The sequence below is a fragment of the Schistocerca cancellata genome, chromosome 11 (assembly GCF_023864275.1).
Source record: "Schistocerca cancellata isolate TAMUIC-IGC-003103 chromosome 11, iqSchCanc2.1, whole genome shotgun sequence".
In the NCBI taxonomy this organism is placed as follows: Eukaryota; Metazoa; Arthropoda; class Insecta; order Orthoptera; family Acrididae; genus Schistocerca; species Schistocerca cancellata.
The window spans coordinates 34067846-34085768 of NC_064636.1; the positions used below are offsets into that span (position 1 = coordinate 34067846).

Genomic DNA, 17923 nt, shown 5'->3' on the forward strand with positions numbered 1-17923 from the left:
GGGCTTGCGAGTGGCGAATCACATTTACTTTTGGGATAGAATTTCTGCGAGGATCTATAACAGAGAGTTGTAGAAGCACGGAATAAAAACACCTACATCGGCAAAATGATTGTATCGATAGGAACGAGGGGACAAGCATAATAAGAATAGCTCAAACCATGTCTGATGTAGAGATCATTAATGATTTCTTTTTACATTTGTTTACGTGTGTGTGAACGAAGACGTCGAAGTATTTACGTTACATTTCTAGCCTGCACGCCCTAGACATTGCTTGTTATTCCTGCACCCTAATTATTGTTGGTTTTCGACTTTTCAGCTACAGTTTCATATAATGGAAAAAAGTACACGAATCAGTTTCGAATGTACCAATGTTCCCTTTAGTATAGATTTACTTCACATGTTTTTCTTTTAATTCAGACAGATATAATTAAGAAAATAGCCATATTTAGTTACGACGTTGTCCACATTCGTAATATTTACTCTCGCAATTTGAAATGAGCAATCATTAAATTTATTCACCACCAGTGCTCAGCCGCCATTTTTTTAAATGATTTCTGTTGCTGCCAACTGTCGGTGACCACACGCACTACGAGATGATCCGCAGCGCTGTTATGCGGTGAAGTTTTGCAGTAGCTGCGACAGCAAAAGTTAACCTACACACGAGTGGCTTTTGACATTAGTGTCGTCACTGGGTAGAGTGTTGATGCGATCAATAACATTTTAAGAGTGTGTCCTCCCACGCTTGTTATGTGTACTACTTCATACCGTCGTGCAGTAGCAACAATAACAACAACAATAAAAGTTATAACGAAATCGTTTAGTGCTGCAGCTCATTGCTAGCAGCAAAGATGTCTGGAGAGGAATGCGAATCAGGAATGGATTATTCAGAGGACGAGTGTGGCTACGCGGATTATTACAACGACGAGGATGATTGCGAAATGGAGCAACCGGACCCGACGAAGCGAGATCCAGAATATTTCAGCTACGAGTGCCTGAGTGTGGAAGAAGTGGAACGGCATCTAAACGTCTCAGTTGAAGCATTAAGTAACAGCTTGCAGATAACCCCATCATTAGCTAAAGTGCTGTTGCATACTAACCGGTGGTCAGTGCAGGACATAGTGAAGAAATTCGGTGACGAATCTGTGAACCTCCTGGACCGCAAGTCGTCTGCGTCTTCTACAGCGGGGGCGGTGGATCAGGGACAGATCCGCACAACCCTACAAGCCATCCAGTGTCCAGTGTGCCTACTAACGCAGCCGCATGATAAATTTAGCGCCCTTTCGTGCGGTCACAAGTTCTGTAAGGACTGTTGGTCGGTGCACTTTGAGGTGCAAATACTGCAGGGAGTTTCGACAGGCATTGGCTGCATGGCGAAAGACTGTGACGTTCTCGCTCCAGAAGACTTCGTTCTGTCACAGGTCTCACGGCCTGCCACCAGAGAGAGGTACCTTATTTCTCATATTTTTCAGCTTCTAATTAATCGACTTATTTTCACTCCCCCCCTACACACACACACACACACCCATATATATATAAAGTTAAGCTGGATAACTTCTGTTAAATTACATTTGTATCATGTTTCCCATGTTATTCAAAAACAACACAAGAAGTTCTAGAGACCACTGTCAATGTAATTATTCAGCCAGAAACTTGCTTTAAATGCTCAGAAATTTAAAATTGTGCACTTCGCAAAACGAAAAATGTAGTATGACTGTGATATCAGTGATTCACTATTGGAGTCAGTTAACTCATACAAATATCTGCGTGTACTACTTTGTAGGGATATGAAATGGAATGATCACATAGTCTCAGCTACAAAGGAGGTTGCTCACAAATCACATGTGTAAGTGGTTCTAGAATATGTGTGTGGCACCTGTACCGGAGAGGATTAACAGGAAATACTGAATAGAAGGACAGCATGAACGGTCCCTGGTTTTTTTGATCCATGGCAGAGTGTCACAGAGATACAGAAGGCAGTGAACTGGTAGACTCTTTTAAGGTAGATATAAACTGTCTCAAAAAAGTCTATTATCAAGGTTTCAAGAACTGGCTTTAATTGATGACTCTAGGAATATATCACAACCCTCTGTGTATTGCTCACATAGGGATTCTGAGGATAAGATAAGAATAATTACTGCATGCCAAGAGCCATTCAACAACATTCTTCCTGTACTCCTTATGTGAATGAAATGGGAAGAGACCCTAATAACTGGTACAGTGGGGCGTACCCTTTGCCATGCACCTCTTGGTGGTTTGCAGAGTATAGATGTGGATTTACATGTAGACTGTTGTGCAGTTTTCTGTGGAGTGTCACCCACCATGATATGCACACTTATGGCAGATCAGGGTGGTGTGTGGTTCAGTTGAGTTCAATTTGAACATATTTATTGGCAGTAGAATTGTCTGTAATTCACTGTGGTGTAGTACTCAACCCCTCCAAAAAATCATTGCATATTTGGAGTGTTCTATAAATGTGGGATCAAGGCTCCAGTTTTGGCTACTACCCCAAATATGACCACTCTGGTGTAATTAGTAAAATTTTAAGCTTCTTTTGAATACCAACTACTCTCACAATAGCGTATTACAGTCAAAATGAAATGTTCTGTTGAGTTAGGTGTAGATGCCTTTTCTTGTTCGGAGTTGTAATTTTGTGAAAAGGTCTATTTTGAAGAAGTTGAACCTTAATAGCATTTTTCTTTAAGTAACGCAGTATCAGTTTTTCATATTCTGCATGATTAAATAAAACATCAGTAGAAACGTAATCTGTTGGTAGGTTAGGTTTCATTTCTTACATGTTAAATGTTGTACAACCCAAAAGTACACTTAAACTGAGGTGGCCAGTAACAGATCTATATTTATTCTTGGTTCTGTGTTATGGCCATGCTTGTGTCCATAAGTGGAGACATATGCATGTCCTGTTTTTGCCACTTAAAAATTTATACGAAACATCTATAATACAAATTTTGTCTGTATTTTAACTAAGCTAGTTTCATTTAAGTGGGCCTATTTAAAATATTTCTGGTATTTTTTAATATCAAGATAGACCCAATTAATAGGATTGCTGGAGCATCCCATATTAATTTCTCTATCCTTGTAACGTACTAAAGTATGCAATACAAATTATGAAATGTAACATTTTTTAACTCAAGGATTTTGAGTCAACCAAAGAACAAGAGGTTTCAGTAATCTCCCAATGAAGTTAAATAGGCCCTGGAGGCTATTGTTGAGGAAAGGAAGGCTGCTACTGGCTCTACAATGCTCCAACAACATTAAGAAATACAATTTCTGGTCTACCTCCACAAGAATCTACTGTCACCATGTTTTTTTCTCTAGTGGGGTTTCTAGGTACTAAGAAAAATCTCCATGTGTCTGTGCGAAACCTTACTGAAAAGGCAGGTTCGTAAATTTCTAAGTCTCCTTTGCAAACATTCTGCCTGAGGAAAAGTGATATGACTTTCTGGAGAGATACAAAAGTTTAGTCACAAAGATGCTGAATGTTAGTGGGGTCAGAGGTTTTTGATTGGGGAGTAAAAAAAAAAAAAAAAGAAAAGAGAGAGAGAGGGGGGGGGGGGGGGTTCCAGGATGAATCTGAAAATGTAAATTATAAGGATATGTCGGATGATCCTAACAGTTTTTATTATGGATAAAACCTTTTTTCTGGCTCCTGAAGGGGGATTAATCATAGATAGTATTACAACAATTTTCATTAGGCTAATTGTTTTTCTCTTCCATTCAGTTGTAACTTTATGTACTTTGTGCTATTTTGTTTCCTTATGTGCTTGTGTAAACAACAAATTACTTTATAACAAATGGATTTTACAATAACTTAAAGCCCTAGTTTTATTATAGGTCCCTGATATGCAACCAAAAGCGGGGAAATGACTGGGCAGCCATAGCTAGACTTAATGTGGCCAAAACTTGGGAAATGTATGAATTTATTCAATTTTTTTCATTTGTTATGAAACTTAAAAACATATATTCCTACATATTTATAATGTACAGGCTTTGAAACAATAGGTATTATTTTTTGAAGTAATTTGCAAACTTTATTTCTGTAGTGAACATATAGCCTATTTTGAATTGTCTGTAAGATGGCCATAAGTGGTGCCTTTGCCCTAATTACATCTAATCGTGATGTGAGTGCCTCCCTCCTATGGAGGCACAAAGATTTGCGTTGTGTGAAACACTATGGAAACCTCAGTTCTAAAACTTTGTTTTTGTTTATGCCCTGAGTGTGTTTTTTCCCCTCCGTTTTGCAACATAAAGTATGATAAAAATTTGTTTTTCTTTCTTGCTACAAATGTATCTTTAATCTACCACAAAAAGATCAGAATGAAGGTGGGCAAGTCCATTAAAGTCAGTTTCCAGAGTAATGTCTGGAAAGGGAAACCAACGTTAATTAATTAAGCATGCAATTTCAATTGTTTCACAGTTCAGGTACTATATCTTTGATAAGTATTTACACAGGCTAGTATGCTACTTTATATTCACTTACTTGAATACAGTTATTATGCTTTTACCCATTGTAGATGTGGAACACTGTAAAAGATGGATGGAGGTTATTGGAGTGGCTGCAGGCAGTCGTTTTTCATAATGGTGGAGATTGTTTTATTTTACCATCACCAGTTTTGAGGTGCATAGTGACTCATCATCAGATGGTATACATGTCTTATTTGTTTATTAGCTTTTTTGCGGATCAATGTGTGTACTGCTATGTTTGCCAGCATCACATGTGTTCCAAGAATAAACACAGATTGTAAATAACTCCATATGTCAATTCCCACAAGGCTACTAACAAATAAGAAATGTATGCTGTGTGACGATGAGTTGCTGTGTGTCTTGAAAGCAGTGGGGCTATGGTAAACAAAAAAATTCCATCGTCACAGAGGTGACCGGTTGCATTCGTTTTGATGATCTTCGTACTGTTATTGCTTGGAAGGATAAAATTTATTGGATGTAGTTCACTTTCTCTCTGAAACTTCAAGGAAAATGTGTGGCATGAAATTTATTATCAGTATTAGTTTTGTATTAAGGAATATACATATATGATTCTCATTATATCAGTTAAAACACCTTTTATATTCTCAATTTTCAAAGAATTGGTGCTTAGATACCCTGTAATTTTATTACACATAACACAACTGCATACTGAAGTTCTTAACGTTCGAATAATAAGCACTAACATTGTCATTGTCATTCTGCAAAGTTCTATTGCTAGAGCATGTGTTCAAATCTACTGCAATGTTTTTAAAGTATATGTGATTCATATTGCAGGCATGACTTCAAATTGCTCTTCTCTTGTACCCTCACTGCTCTTCTGGATATATCAATTGAATATTGATGCATAGTTGCTTGACTTCGCAGAGGTTTTCTTTGTCCTTTGTTTCCCAGATTACCCTTTTGAAAGGACACACAGAATTTGTTTGTTCGAATACTAATTTAGGGAAAGTCTTATTAAAATTTCGGCTAGCATATAATCATACAATTGATAGCCAGTCTACTTTCAAATAGTATTAAGCTTCCAAAGTTCTGGTGCTTGCGACTTATTTCTGGGAACTACTGTGAATTTAGACTTAAATTCCTCTTTGTTGATTTTAGAGTTATGATCCAATGCTCTGACACGTAAATATATTGTTGTTTTGTAACAATATTATGAAAAGGATACTTGCTACTCACCACATAGTGGAAATCCTTAGTCGCAGATAGGCACAACAAAGACTGTCGGAAAGTGAGCTTTCAGCCAACAAGGCCTTAATTGAAAATACCCCCCCCCCCCCCCCCCACACACACACACACATGATCACAGTCTGTTGCTGGTTGAAGCTGAGATTGTGGTCATGTATGTGTGATTTGCATTTGTGTGAGTGTGTGTGTATGATGTCTGTTTCTGATGAAGGCCTTGTTGGCTGAAAGCTCACTTTCTGCAACTCAGCATCTCCGCTATGTGGTGAGTAGCAACTATCCTTTTCATAAAATTGTTACATTCCATCCTGGATTTTCCGTTGTTTCATTGTTCTTTTTACTCTTTTTTTCCAATTATATCAAGTCTGAAATCCTAGATAGCAGGAATTTTGGATGCATAATATCTGTTTTTAGATCAGAAACTTGATCTAGTTTTAATGGAGATGTCACCATTCAGACGTTTCAATTTTGTCCAGCACGTGAGTCTAGAAGCAGAATGCTTGAAGTTTCAGACATTCTGTCTTAAATATTCACCGATACTTGATTCTGTCAATATTTTTTTAAAAACTGTCTGCCACTTCATGGAACCATTTAAACTCAAATACAAGTATTGCTGATTATTTACAAAACATTAAAACTGAAAAGACAGGTACTCCAGGTGTCTGTAAATGTTATAAAACAAGACTGTTGTGAAGTTGGTTCACTAAAACCGAAAGCAGCTGACTGCCTTATTTAGGGAAACAGGTCTGATGTAACATGGTGAAAAATTGATGCTACACTGTCAAGTAGCATTCCTATTTCAGTTTTACAGAGTACTCTGCAACACTGACCACTTGCCTAGCTCGAATTTATTGCTAATCTCTTGCCCGGTGCAAAGTCCCCGAGTGTCTGGAAAAAATCATAAGTGACTCCTGTATATCAGAAGGGTAAAAGAACTGACCCGCAAAATTACGGACCGATATCTTTAACGTATATTTGCTGCAGAATCCTTGAAGATATTCTCAGTTCGAATATAAATCATTTCCGGGAGAGGGGAAAGTGTCTGTCCACAATCCAGCAAGGATTTTAAAAAGTGTTGCTTGTGGAAAACACAGCTTGCCCTTTGCTCACATGATATGCTGCTGCAAACTGTGGGCAAAGAGCGAGAGACAGATTCCATATTTCTATGTTTCTGAAAAGCCTTTGACACAGTGCTGTTTTTTTTTTTTGCCCGCATCTCGTGGTCGTGCGGTAGCGTTCTCGCTTCCCACGCCCGGGTTCCCGGGTTCGATTCCCGGCGGGGTCAGGGATTTTCTCTGCCTCGTGATGGCTGGGTGTTGTGTGCTGTCCTTAGGTTAGTTAGGTTTAAGTAGTTCTAAGTTCTAGGGGACTGATGACCATAGATGTTAAGTCCCATAGTGCTCAGAGCCATTCACAGTGCTGTTTATGAAAGTAGAAGCATGTGGAATAGGTTTCCACATACGTGAGTGGCTCTAAACCTTCCCAAGTAAGACAAACCTGTACATTGTACTCGACCGCTAGTGTTCGTCAGAGACGAGGGTATTGTCAGCAGTTCCCCAGGTAAATTTGATAGGAGTGCTATTATCCTATATATACCAGGTGGAGTTTGAAAATAAGTTTCCCCTGTCGACTGTGGGCAGAGTTGTGTGATACGGGTGAAAGACGACACGGCAGGTGAACACACAAGTGCGAGACACCGATACACTATTGGGTAGAGGTTGACCTTGACCGAGCAGATGGGGTTGTCGCAGTGCCTGCACAAAGCGGAGGCCAACCACTCAGTCTTGTCCCAGAGCTATGGAGAGAAGGTGTGTTTTGGAATCGTGGTCACAGGCAGAAGTGAGACTTGTTATCTGCTATGAATGGGCATGTGGTGTATCAGGCACAGAAATTTATAACCACCTTGTTGAGGTGTACGGGTCAGGTGTGATGTCGAAGCAAATGGTGGGGAGATGGTGACAGCAATTCAGTGATGGATGTCAGCAAGTGCAAGACATACAGAGACCTGGATCGACGCGCACGGCCACTACAGATGCAAATGTCGGGAAGGTGGACGACGCGATTAAGGGGAACTGACGTGTCTCCATCGGTGGAGTAGTGGCAGAACTTGGAATTGGACACGAGCGAGCTCACAAGATCATCCACGACATTCTTCGATATAGGAGGGTGTCGGCACAATGGGTGCCCCGCCAACTGACCCTGACACACACGGAACAACGCACGGCGTTCAGGCTGGAACGGCTCGTGCGTTACCACAAATCTCGCACTGACCTTCTGTTTTGGATTGTGACGTGGGTCCACCATTACACGCCCGAATCGAAGGCCGCATCTGTGGAGCGGAAACATTCGTCATCACCTGTCCGAAAGAAGTTTGAAAGAACTCCATCTGCAGGTAAAGTGCTACTCATTGTTTTCTGGGACGCCAAAGGAGTTTTGCTGCTGGACTTTCTGGAGGATGCAACCGTCAATGCTACACGGTACTGTGCCACTCTGTCGAAACTGAAAGAGGTGATTCGGAAAAACGTGCTGGCCTTCTCAGATCTAGCATTCTGCCGTCGGATGACAATGAGAGACAACACACGGCGACCGCAATGCAAAACCGTATTGCAACTCTTGGTAGGGAATGCCTACACCATCCAGCCTACAGTCCGGATCTCGCACCAAGTGACTTCCGTCTGTTTCCTGCTTTGAAGAAGACTCTCGGCAGAAAGCACTTTGGCAGCGATGCTGACGTGAAACGAACCGTTCAACGCTTCTTCCGTATGCAACACCCTGATTTTTTCCTGGAAGGCTTTTTGAAGCTTATAAAGCAGTATGACAAATGTCTCAATGTACTTTGAAATTATGTAGAAAAATAAAGATATGTCTTATCTTTAATGTCTCAGTCTCTCTCTTTTTTTTTTTTTTTTTCACACGCAACACTGATCACAGTTGACAGGGGAAACTTATTTTCCAACTCCCCCTCCTACATAAATGATCTGGCAGAGGGGTGGGCAGCAATCTGGCGTTGTTTGCTGGCGATTCTGTGGTGTACAGAAAGGTGTCATTGTTGAGTGACTGTGACGGGATACAGGGTGACTTAGATAAAATTTGTAGTTGTTGTGATGAATGGCAGCTAGCTCTAAATGTAGAAAAATGTAAGTTAACGTGGATGACGCTGAAAAACAGTAAGAAATGGAATGAGCACGTAAAGATTGTACTAGGGAAGGTGAATGGTTAACTTTGGTTTATTGGCAGAATTTTATCAAAGTGTGTTTTATTGTGTAAGAATGTGTAAAATGTGATTTATTAGTCTCATTACATACATTGTACAGATCATATGATCTGTCATACAGAGACACATCAAGTTTAGCAAAAATATAATTATAATGATTTACAGAAATTCTTTTTACACTATTTTAAGAATAATGCCAATAAATACAACACTACAATATTTACTATAAAGTAACAGTTTACCAATTTCCTATGTTGTACACAGACAACACTACAATATTAGCTATCGATTTTTATTGTTCAAAGTGTCAGACTGTTTTCCACGAATTCTTTAATGTTGTAGTAACATTTCTGTATTAAAATACTTTGGAGTAAACTTTTCAGCAAACCAAGAGCCATTGGTTATATGTTTATTCATTTTAATTTTTTATATATGATATATATATATTATATATATTATAGAACACTAGTGCAAGTGTTTGGGATCCCCACCAGATTAGATTAAAGGAAGAAATTGAAGCACTTCAGAGGCGGGCTTCTAGATGATGCTGGTAGGTTCGAACAACATGCAAACATTATGGAAATATAAATGTAGGCTTCTGCAGCCATTGTCACAGTCAATAAAAATTTTCTGGGTTTGTGACCGCATTCTCAATATACAGGGTGAGCACAAAGTCTTTCCTTGATTATAACAATTTATTAAAGAATAACTGTTAAACATAATAATTTACATTGATGCCGTTACATAGGTTAGTGTTAGTGTTAGTAGTTTTTTTTAAGACCACTTATGTTAGTAAACCTCAATGTGTGCTCCCTTGGTAGCTCGGAAATTGTAGAGGCGGTATTGCAGTTCCCACCAGATGTTTCTTAACATGTGTTCTGTCACAGTACCCACAGCAGCTTCTATCCTAGCCTTCAGTTCGTTGACATCAGCAACTGGTGTGAGAAAGACTCTGTCCTTGATACAGCACCAGAAAAAGAGTCGAGGGGTGTAATGTCTGGAGAGCGGGGTGGCCATGCTGTTGGACCGTTCCTTCCAATCCACCGATCCGGAATATTTTCAATTTTCATCCAGGAAGTCACGCACCGTCAGAGCCATGGGGGGGGGGGGGGGGGGGCGAGTGCTCCATCTTGCTGGAAAAGTATCCATGGTTGATATTCTTCTAACTGTTGCAAAACGTCTAAGTAAATGTTAGTGGCAATGGATTTTTCCACAAAAAAATGTCCAAAAACCTTGTTATGCATGAGGCCGCACCAAACATTAACTTTTTCCCTCTCTCGCTGTAATTGTACAGTAGCATGTGGAGACTCTGAACTCCACATACGGACATTATGTCTATTTACCATTCCAATGACATATGAAAGGTGGATTCATCGGTAAAGCATATGTGATTCAAGTAATTGTTAGTGCCATCAATCCTGTTGAGAGTCTCAGTTGCAAATTCAGCGCGTGTCACTAAATCATTGGGTTGCGAGGCCTGCACGATTTGCTCTTTGTAAGCATGCAACCTAAGCCTTTCATGAAGAATCTTCACCACACTTCCTTGCAGTATTTGAAGTTGACGTGATGCTTGACGAGTTGATTTAGACGACCTCCGTTGAAACGATTGCAGAACACAATTGACAGTTGCATCACCTACACAAGGCCTGCCACTTTGAGGATGATCCTCAAATCTGCCCGTTTTGTTAAAATCTGCATACCATGTCGCTTTATTGATTAAATGTCAGCAGGGGTGCATCTGTAAGAATCCCAAAATTTACACTGAACACTGATGGGCGATTTCGTATTGTGAAACCAAAGCACACATTGCGCTTTCTCCTGCTTCTGTGCCATTTTCCCAGCAACTGATGTGACCTAACGGACCGCGTCGGTGTTGTGGAGCACTAGTGCCATCTGTTGGTCACAACAACTAGTAACACTAACCTATCTAATGGCATCAAAAGTAACTTATTATGTCAAACTGTTATTCTGTTATAAATTTTTATAATCAGGGCAAGACTTTGTGCTCACCCTATATATAAAATTACCGACATTTCGGTCCCTGTTCACACACTGAGGAAAGTCGCTTGCAACAGAGACCAAAACGTCGGTAGTTTTATATATGTTGACAATGCTCACAAACCCAGAAAAAAAATTTATTGAATGTTACGGAGATACTTTGGGAAGTTGGGTGAGAATCCATGGAGGAAGGCGACGTTCTTTTTGAGGAGAACTATCTACATCTACATGGCTACTCTGCAATTCGCATTTAAGTGCTTGGCAGAGGGTTCATCGAACCACAATCATACTATCTCTCTACCATTCCGCGTGAAAAACGAACACCTAAACCTTTCTGTTCGAGCTCTGATTTCTCTTATTTTATTTTGATGATCATTCCTACCTATGTAGGTTGGGCTCAACAAAATATTTTCACATTCGGAAGAGAAAGTTGGTGACTGAAATTTCGTAAATAGATCTCGCTGCGACGAAAAACGTCTTTGCTTTAATGACATCCATCCCGACTCACGTATCATATCTGCTACACTCTCCCCCCTATTATGTGATAATACAAAAGGAGCTGCCCTTTTCTGCACCCTTTTGATGTCCTCCGTCAATCCCACCTGGTAAGGATCCCACACCGCGCAGCAATATTCTAACAGAGGACTGACGAGTGTAGTGTAAGCTGTCTCTTTAGTGCACTTGTTGCATCTTCTAAGTGTCCTGCCAATGAAACACAATCTTTGGCTCATCTTCCCCACAATGTTATCTATGTGGTCTTTCCAACTGAAGTTGTTCGTAATTTTAACACCCAGGTACTTAGTTGAATTGACAGCCTCGAAAATTGTACTATTTATCGAGTAATCGAATTCCGAGGATTTCTTTTGGAACTCATGTGGATCACCTCACACTTTTCGTTATTTAGCGTCAACTGCCACCTGCCACACCGTACAGCAATCTTTTCTAAATCGCTTTGCAACTGACACTGGTCTATGGATGACCTTACTAGACGGTAAATTACAGCATCATCTACGAACAACCTAAGAGAACTGCTCAGATTGTCACCCAGGTCATTCACATATAGATCAGGAACAGCAGAGGTCGCAGGACGCTTCCCTGGGGAACACCTGATATCACTTCAGTTTTACTCGACGATTTGCCGTCTATTACTATGAACTGTGACCTTCCTGAGAAGAAACTATTGAGAACATTTAGAGAACTGACATTTGAGGCTGACTGTAGAACCATTCTACTACCTCCAACGTACAATCTGCATAAGGACCGTGAAGATAAGATTAGAGAGATTAGGACTTGTACAGAGGCATATAGATTGACATTTTTCCATTAGTCTATTTGCAAGTGCAACAGGAAAGGTAATTGACTGGTATTGGTACTGTGTATCCTCTGCTACACACCGTACGGTGGCTTTCAAAATATATATGTAGATGTGGAATTGTTATGATATAGCACATAATAGAAGTGTTTCAAAAAGTAATAGCAAAATATTTTTTGTGAAGCATGTATTTACTTACAGATAAAAACAAGATGTCACTTTTCAAGATAATTATCCTCCTTTTTGATACACTTCTCATACTGTTACACCAACTTTTCTGTTCCATTTGAATAAAAGAATTTCGATTGTGTCTGCAACCCAGAGTGCACAGCTTCCTTAGCCTCATCTTCGCTTTCAAATCGTCTTCCTCTGAGAGCGTCCTGCAGGGGTCCAGACACACGGTAATCCATAGGAACGAGATCGGGGGTGTATAGGGGATGAAGTATGACCTGAAATCTCAGTCTCCGAATGATGGCAAAAGTTGCGGTTGAGGTGTGGGGGCACACATTGTCATGAGGGAGAACAACACCTCTCGTATTGCTGGCTTTACCTTGTTCTCCAGTTCTGGACCGAGCACTGTTAACTGTTTCACCCCTTTTCGGACAGTGCTCCAAAATCGGCCCATTCGTATCCTGGAAGAAGTCAAAAAGAACCTTTGCAGCAGAAAGTTGAGACTTGAATTATTTCTTAACTAGAGAAGACGTATGTCAACTGTCCGCAGCTCGTGGTCGCGTTCTCCCTTCCCGAGCACGGGGTCCCGGGTTTGATTCCCGGCGTGGTCAGGGATTTTCGTCGGCCTCAAGATGACTGGGTGTTTGTGTTGTCCTCATCATTCATGAAAGTGGCGAGATTGGCCTGAGCAAGGTTGGGAATTTGTACGGGCACTGATAGCCGTGCAGTTGAGTGGCCCGCACACCTATCATCATCATCATCATCATCATCATGTGTGTCGCCATTCCGAAGACTGTCATTTGCTTTCTGGTTCATAGTGATGCAATCAGGTTTCGTCTCCTGTTGCGACACGCGTCAGAAAGTCGTGTCCTTCAACGTTATATTGCACCGGAAATGATGTGGCTGCCTGAACACGGGTCATCACGTGTTCAACAGTGAGCATCCTAGCCACCTGTCGTGCACACAAAATATGATACTTGAGAACCTCGCTAATAATGGTATGACTGGATTCGACACTGGTACTCAGATCTCTGGCTAATGCTTCTACAGAAATACGTCAGTTCTCGCGAATCGTGGCATTGGCAAGTCCCACAACATTAGTAACGGCCTTGCTGGGACGATTAGAGTGATGCTCTGCGACTGGCGTATGTCTGGTTTTAAAGGCAACTACCCACTCGTACAATCTTTTCTCACTAACTCAGCCATCTTCATACATTTCCAATATCCTTCTACAGATTTGTCGTGGTTTTATGCCCTCCGACCACAAAAATTGTATTACTGCTCATTGTTCTTTCTACGGTGCACACAGATAGGAATGTGGGTATTTGTTACAACTGCCTTTATTATTCAGCTCATCTTGCCATTTGTCAACATATGCCGGAACTTCTCAAAGCACGCATATTCGCTTCCTGCAAGTTTAAATGCCTGATGTCTTAATTGCATTTAATATTGATAGTTTGTTATTACTTTTTGAATTACCCTTAGTATAACTTAGCATTATGGTGTTTAAGGGGGAAAATCTACATAAAATATCTACATAAGGAAAAAAAAAGATAATTGAAGTATAGGGTAGCCCAAGGTACTACATGACCTCGAAAGATGGGAGTTTGGTTGAGAGTTGACAAAGCCAGCAAATGTGTCACAGTAGAAAGCCATGTTTCTTAAATGAAGTTTGTGGTGAGAACCAAGTTAAATTTATGTTCCTGATCAAAACCCCTATTTCCTCACTGTGATCTGATATTTCCACTTTTAACATGTATGATAGCATTAATTAAGAACATTCCATCACCAAATCCCTCTACATTTAAATGATAATTATTTGAAACCCTCAGCTGCCGACAGGTGTTGATATATCTCAATGGGGACAGTTGAATGTGTGTACCCCGACTGGGACTCGAACCTGGGATCTCCTGCTTACATGGCAGATGCTCTATCCATCAGAGCCACCGAGGACACAGATGAATAGTGTGACTGCAGGGACTTACCCCTTGAACGCTTCCCATGAGACCCACATTCCCAACTGTTCACAATCTACATTTGTAATGTTCCTAATATTTGCCCACCCACTCATTACTTGCGCCAACTAAGGTGACGATTCCCGTAAGAGTTCGGGCAACCTGTGCGCATTCGCACATATGAAGGTCAGTGGCTGGGTAGCCTTTAACTATATATATGAACATAGTAACTGTTTTCGAAAGAACAGTACCATTGATGACTGTGCAGCTCGGTGGCTCAGATGGTTAGAACGTCTGCCATATAAGCAGGAGATCCCGGGTTCGAGTCCCTGTCGGGGCACACATTTTCAGCTGTCCCCATTGAGGTATATCAACAACACCTGTCGGCAGCTGAGGGTTTCAATTAATTATCATTTATTCTAGAGAAACTGCACGGTCATCAACGGTATCTGTTCTTTCAAGAACAGTTACTATCTTCATATATACCTTCTACATTTCCTAATTTCATGTTGTTAATTATGTCAACCATCTGTCATTCCTTGAGGTTCACATCTCTCACACATTAACTGCATCATTGGTCTGTACGCATGCCATTGCTTTGATAAGTTTATCTGTACTGGTGGCAAACAGTGCAGTGTTAAGAGAGGAAAGGAGATGTTTAAGGTGTCTCCCCTCAACAGTACTTACTGCGTCAAGGCTTCTCCATTGCATGCTGTTGTCGACAATAGTTCACGCGATGAATTTTGGGAAGTTGACACGACAAAGCTCGAGTCAGATGAAGGGTTATTCATTATTTCGTATGGTTCGTAGACGATATTATGTTCTGATAAGTTACAATTTAATGAAATCATTGTAATTTCTGGCAAAATCAGAAAGAAGACATACAAATAGGTTACTGCAATGATGAATGTACACTGATCAGCCAGAAGATTATGACCGCTGACGTACTATCGATATAAACCTGTCCAGGCAGCTGTAGCACCACCTGGTGAGGAATGACTGCTAGTCAGACACACACACCGTACACGTAGTATCAGTGAGTGTGCTGTCTGTGTGCAGAATGGGGAAGGCACGTGAAGTAGCAGAGTTGACCGAGGGCACATTGTGATGGCCTGGAGGCTCAGCACAAGCATGGTGGAAACTGCACAACTTTTTGGGTGTTTGGGGAGTGGTGTGGTGAGTGTCTTCAACATGGGACGAAGCTGAGGTGAAACCGTATCCAGACGTCGTGGGAATGGGCCGCCACCTCTCATTCCAGATGTGAGACATTGTAGTCTGGGCAGTCTAGTAAAATACAACAAGCAGTGAACTGTGGCAGAACTACACTACTGGCCATTAAAATTGCTACACCAAGAAGAAATGCAGATGATAAATGGGTATTCATTGGACAAATATATTACACTAGAACTGACGTGTGATTACATTTTCACGCAATTTGGGCGCATATATCCTAAGAAGTCAGTACCCAAAACAACCACCTTTGGCTGTAATAACGGCCTGGATATGCCAGGGCATTGAGTCAAACAGAGCTCGGATGGCGTGTACAGGTACAGCTGCCCGTGCAGCTTTGACATGATACCACAGTTCATCGAGAGTAGTGCCTGGTGTATAGCGACGAGCCAGTTGCTGGGCCACCGTTGACCAGACGTTTTCAATTGGTGAGAGATCTGGAGAATGTGCTCGCCAGGGCAGCAGTTGAACATTTTCTGTATCCAGAAAGGCCCGTACAGGAGCTGTAACATGGGGTCGTGCATTATCCTGCCGAAAAGTAGGGTTTCGCAGGTATCGAATGAAGGGTAGAGCCAACGGGTCGTAACACATCTGACATGTAATGTCCACTGTTCAGAGTGCCATCAAAGCGAACAAGAGGTGACAGAGATGTGTAACCGATGGCACCCCATACCATCACGCCGGGTGATACGCCAGTATTGCGATCACAAATACACGCTTCCAGTGTGTATTCACCGCGATGTAGCGAAACACGGATGCGACCATCACAATGCTGTAAACAGAACCTGGATTCATCCGAAAAAAGGACGTTTTGCCATTCGTGCACCCAGGTTCATAGTTGAGTACACCATCGCAGGCGCTCCTATCTGTGATGCAGCGTCCAGGGTAACTGCAGCCATGGTCTCTGAACTGATAGTCCGTGCTACTGCTAACGTCGTCGAACTGTTCGTGCAGAAGGTGGTTGTCTTGCAAACGTCCCCATCTGCTGACTGAGGGATCGAGACGTGGCTGCACGATCCGTTACAGCCGTGCGGATAAGATGCCTGTCATCTTGACTGCTAGTGATACGAGGCCATTGGGATCCAGCACACCGTTCCGTATTACCCGCCTGAATCGACCAATTCCATATTCTGCTAACAGTCATCGGATCTCGGCCAACGCGAGAAGCAGTGTCGCGATACGATAAACCGCAGTTGCAATAGGCTACAATCCGACCTTTATCAAAGTCGGAAACATGATGGTACACATTTCTCCTCCATACACGAGGCATCACAACAACGTTTCACCAGGTAACGCTGATCAACTGCTGTTTGTGTATGAGAAATCGGTTGGAAGCTTTCCTCATGCCAGCACGTTGTAGGTGTCACCACCGGCACCAACCTTGTGTGAATGCTCTGAAAAGTTAATCATTTGCATATCACAGGACCTTCTTTCTTCCTGTCAGTTAAATTTTGCGTCTGTAGCACGTCATCTTCGTGGTGTAGCAATTTTGTTGCCCAGTAGTGTAACATCAGGAGCACAACACTCCTAAAGACAGGCCTCTGCAGCCGACAACCCGTGCGTGTGCCGATGTTAACTTCACGATATTGGCGACTGTGAGTGAAATGGGCACGTGACCATCGGCACTAGACTTCGGCTCAGTGGCTGAGCGTTGCACGGTCTTACGAATCCCGATACCTCCTTCATCGCGCCGACGGTAAGGCGTCAGTTTGTCACCTTCCAAGAAAGCGGGTCCTTCAACCAGTACTGCGGGACAGAGACGAGCTGATGGCGGCTCCATTGTGCTCTGGGGAACATTTGTGTGGGCATCCGTGGGTCCAGTGCAGCTCGTGCGAGGCACTGTGATGGCCAAGGAGTATTGTACACTCTTTGCTATCTATGTAAACCCTGTCATGACGATCACGTTTCCCGATGGCAGTGGCATTTTTCACAAGATAACATGCTGTATCACAAGGACAGGACTTTGATGGAGTGATTTGATGAAGTGGCGAGTTCCAGTTGAGCTCACCAGATCTGTACCCAATCGAAGACACCTGGGATGTGATTGAACATGGTATCAGAGCTTATCGCCCCCCCCTCCCCAAATTGTGTGTGCAGAAATGGTGCCAACTTTCTCCAGCAACGTACTGAGGCGTCATTGCTTCCGTGCCATGATTAGTCGTCGCTATTATCCGTGCCGAAGGTGGACATTCCAGCTATTAGGTAGGTCGTCATAATGTTGTTTATTTATTTATTTACTTACATGTCTAGTTCCATAGGACCAAATTGAAGAGCAAATCTCCAAGGTCATGGAATGTCAGTACATGAAAAGGAATAACAGATAAGATGTTTATCAACCCAAAAAAAGTTTAATTACACCCA

At 41.8% G+C, this 17923-nt stretch overlaps 1 protein-coding gene across 2 annotated transcripts in view; it reads left to right on the plus strand.

Annotated features, from left to right (window-relative positions):
- The first annotated feature begins 646 nt into the window (after positions 1-646).
- Positions 647-17923, plus strand: part of LOC126108592 (potential E3 ubiquitin-protein ligase ariadne-2) — a 106893-nt gene continuing 89616 nt past the window's right edge. For both annotated transcript variants that reach the window (XM_049913891.1, XM_049913890.1), the window contains exon 1: positions 647-1444. In XM_049913891.1, the coding sequence (XP_049769848.1) occupies positions 849-1444 (596 nt within the window). In that variant the 5' untranslated portion in view covers positions 647-848. The remainder of the gene's footprint in view (positions 1445-17923) is intronic.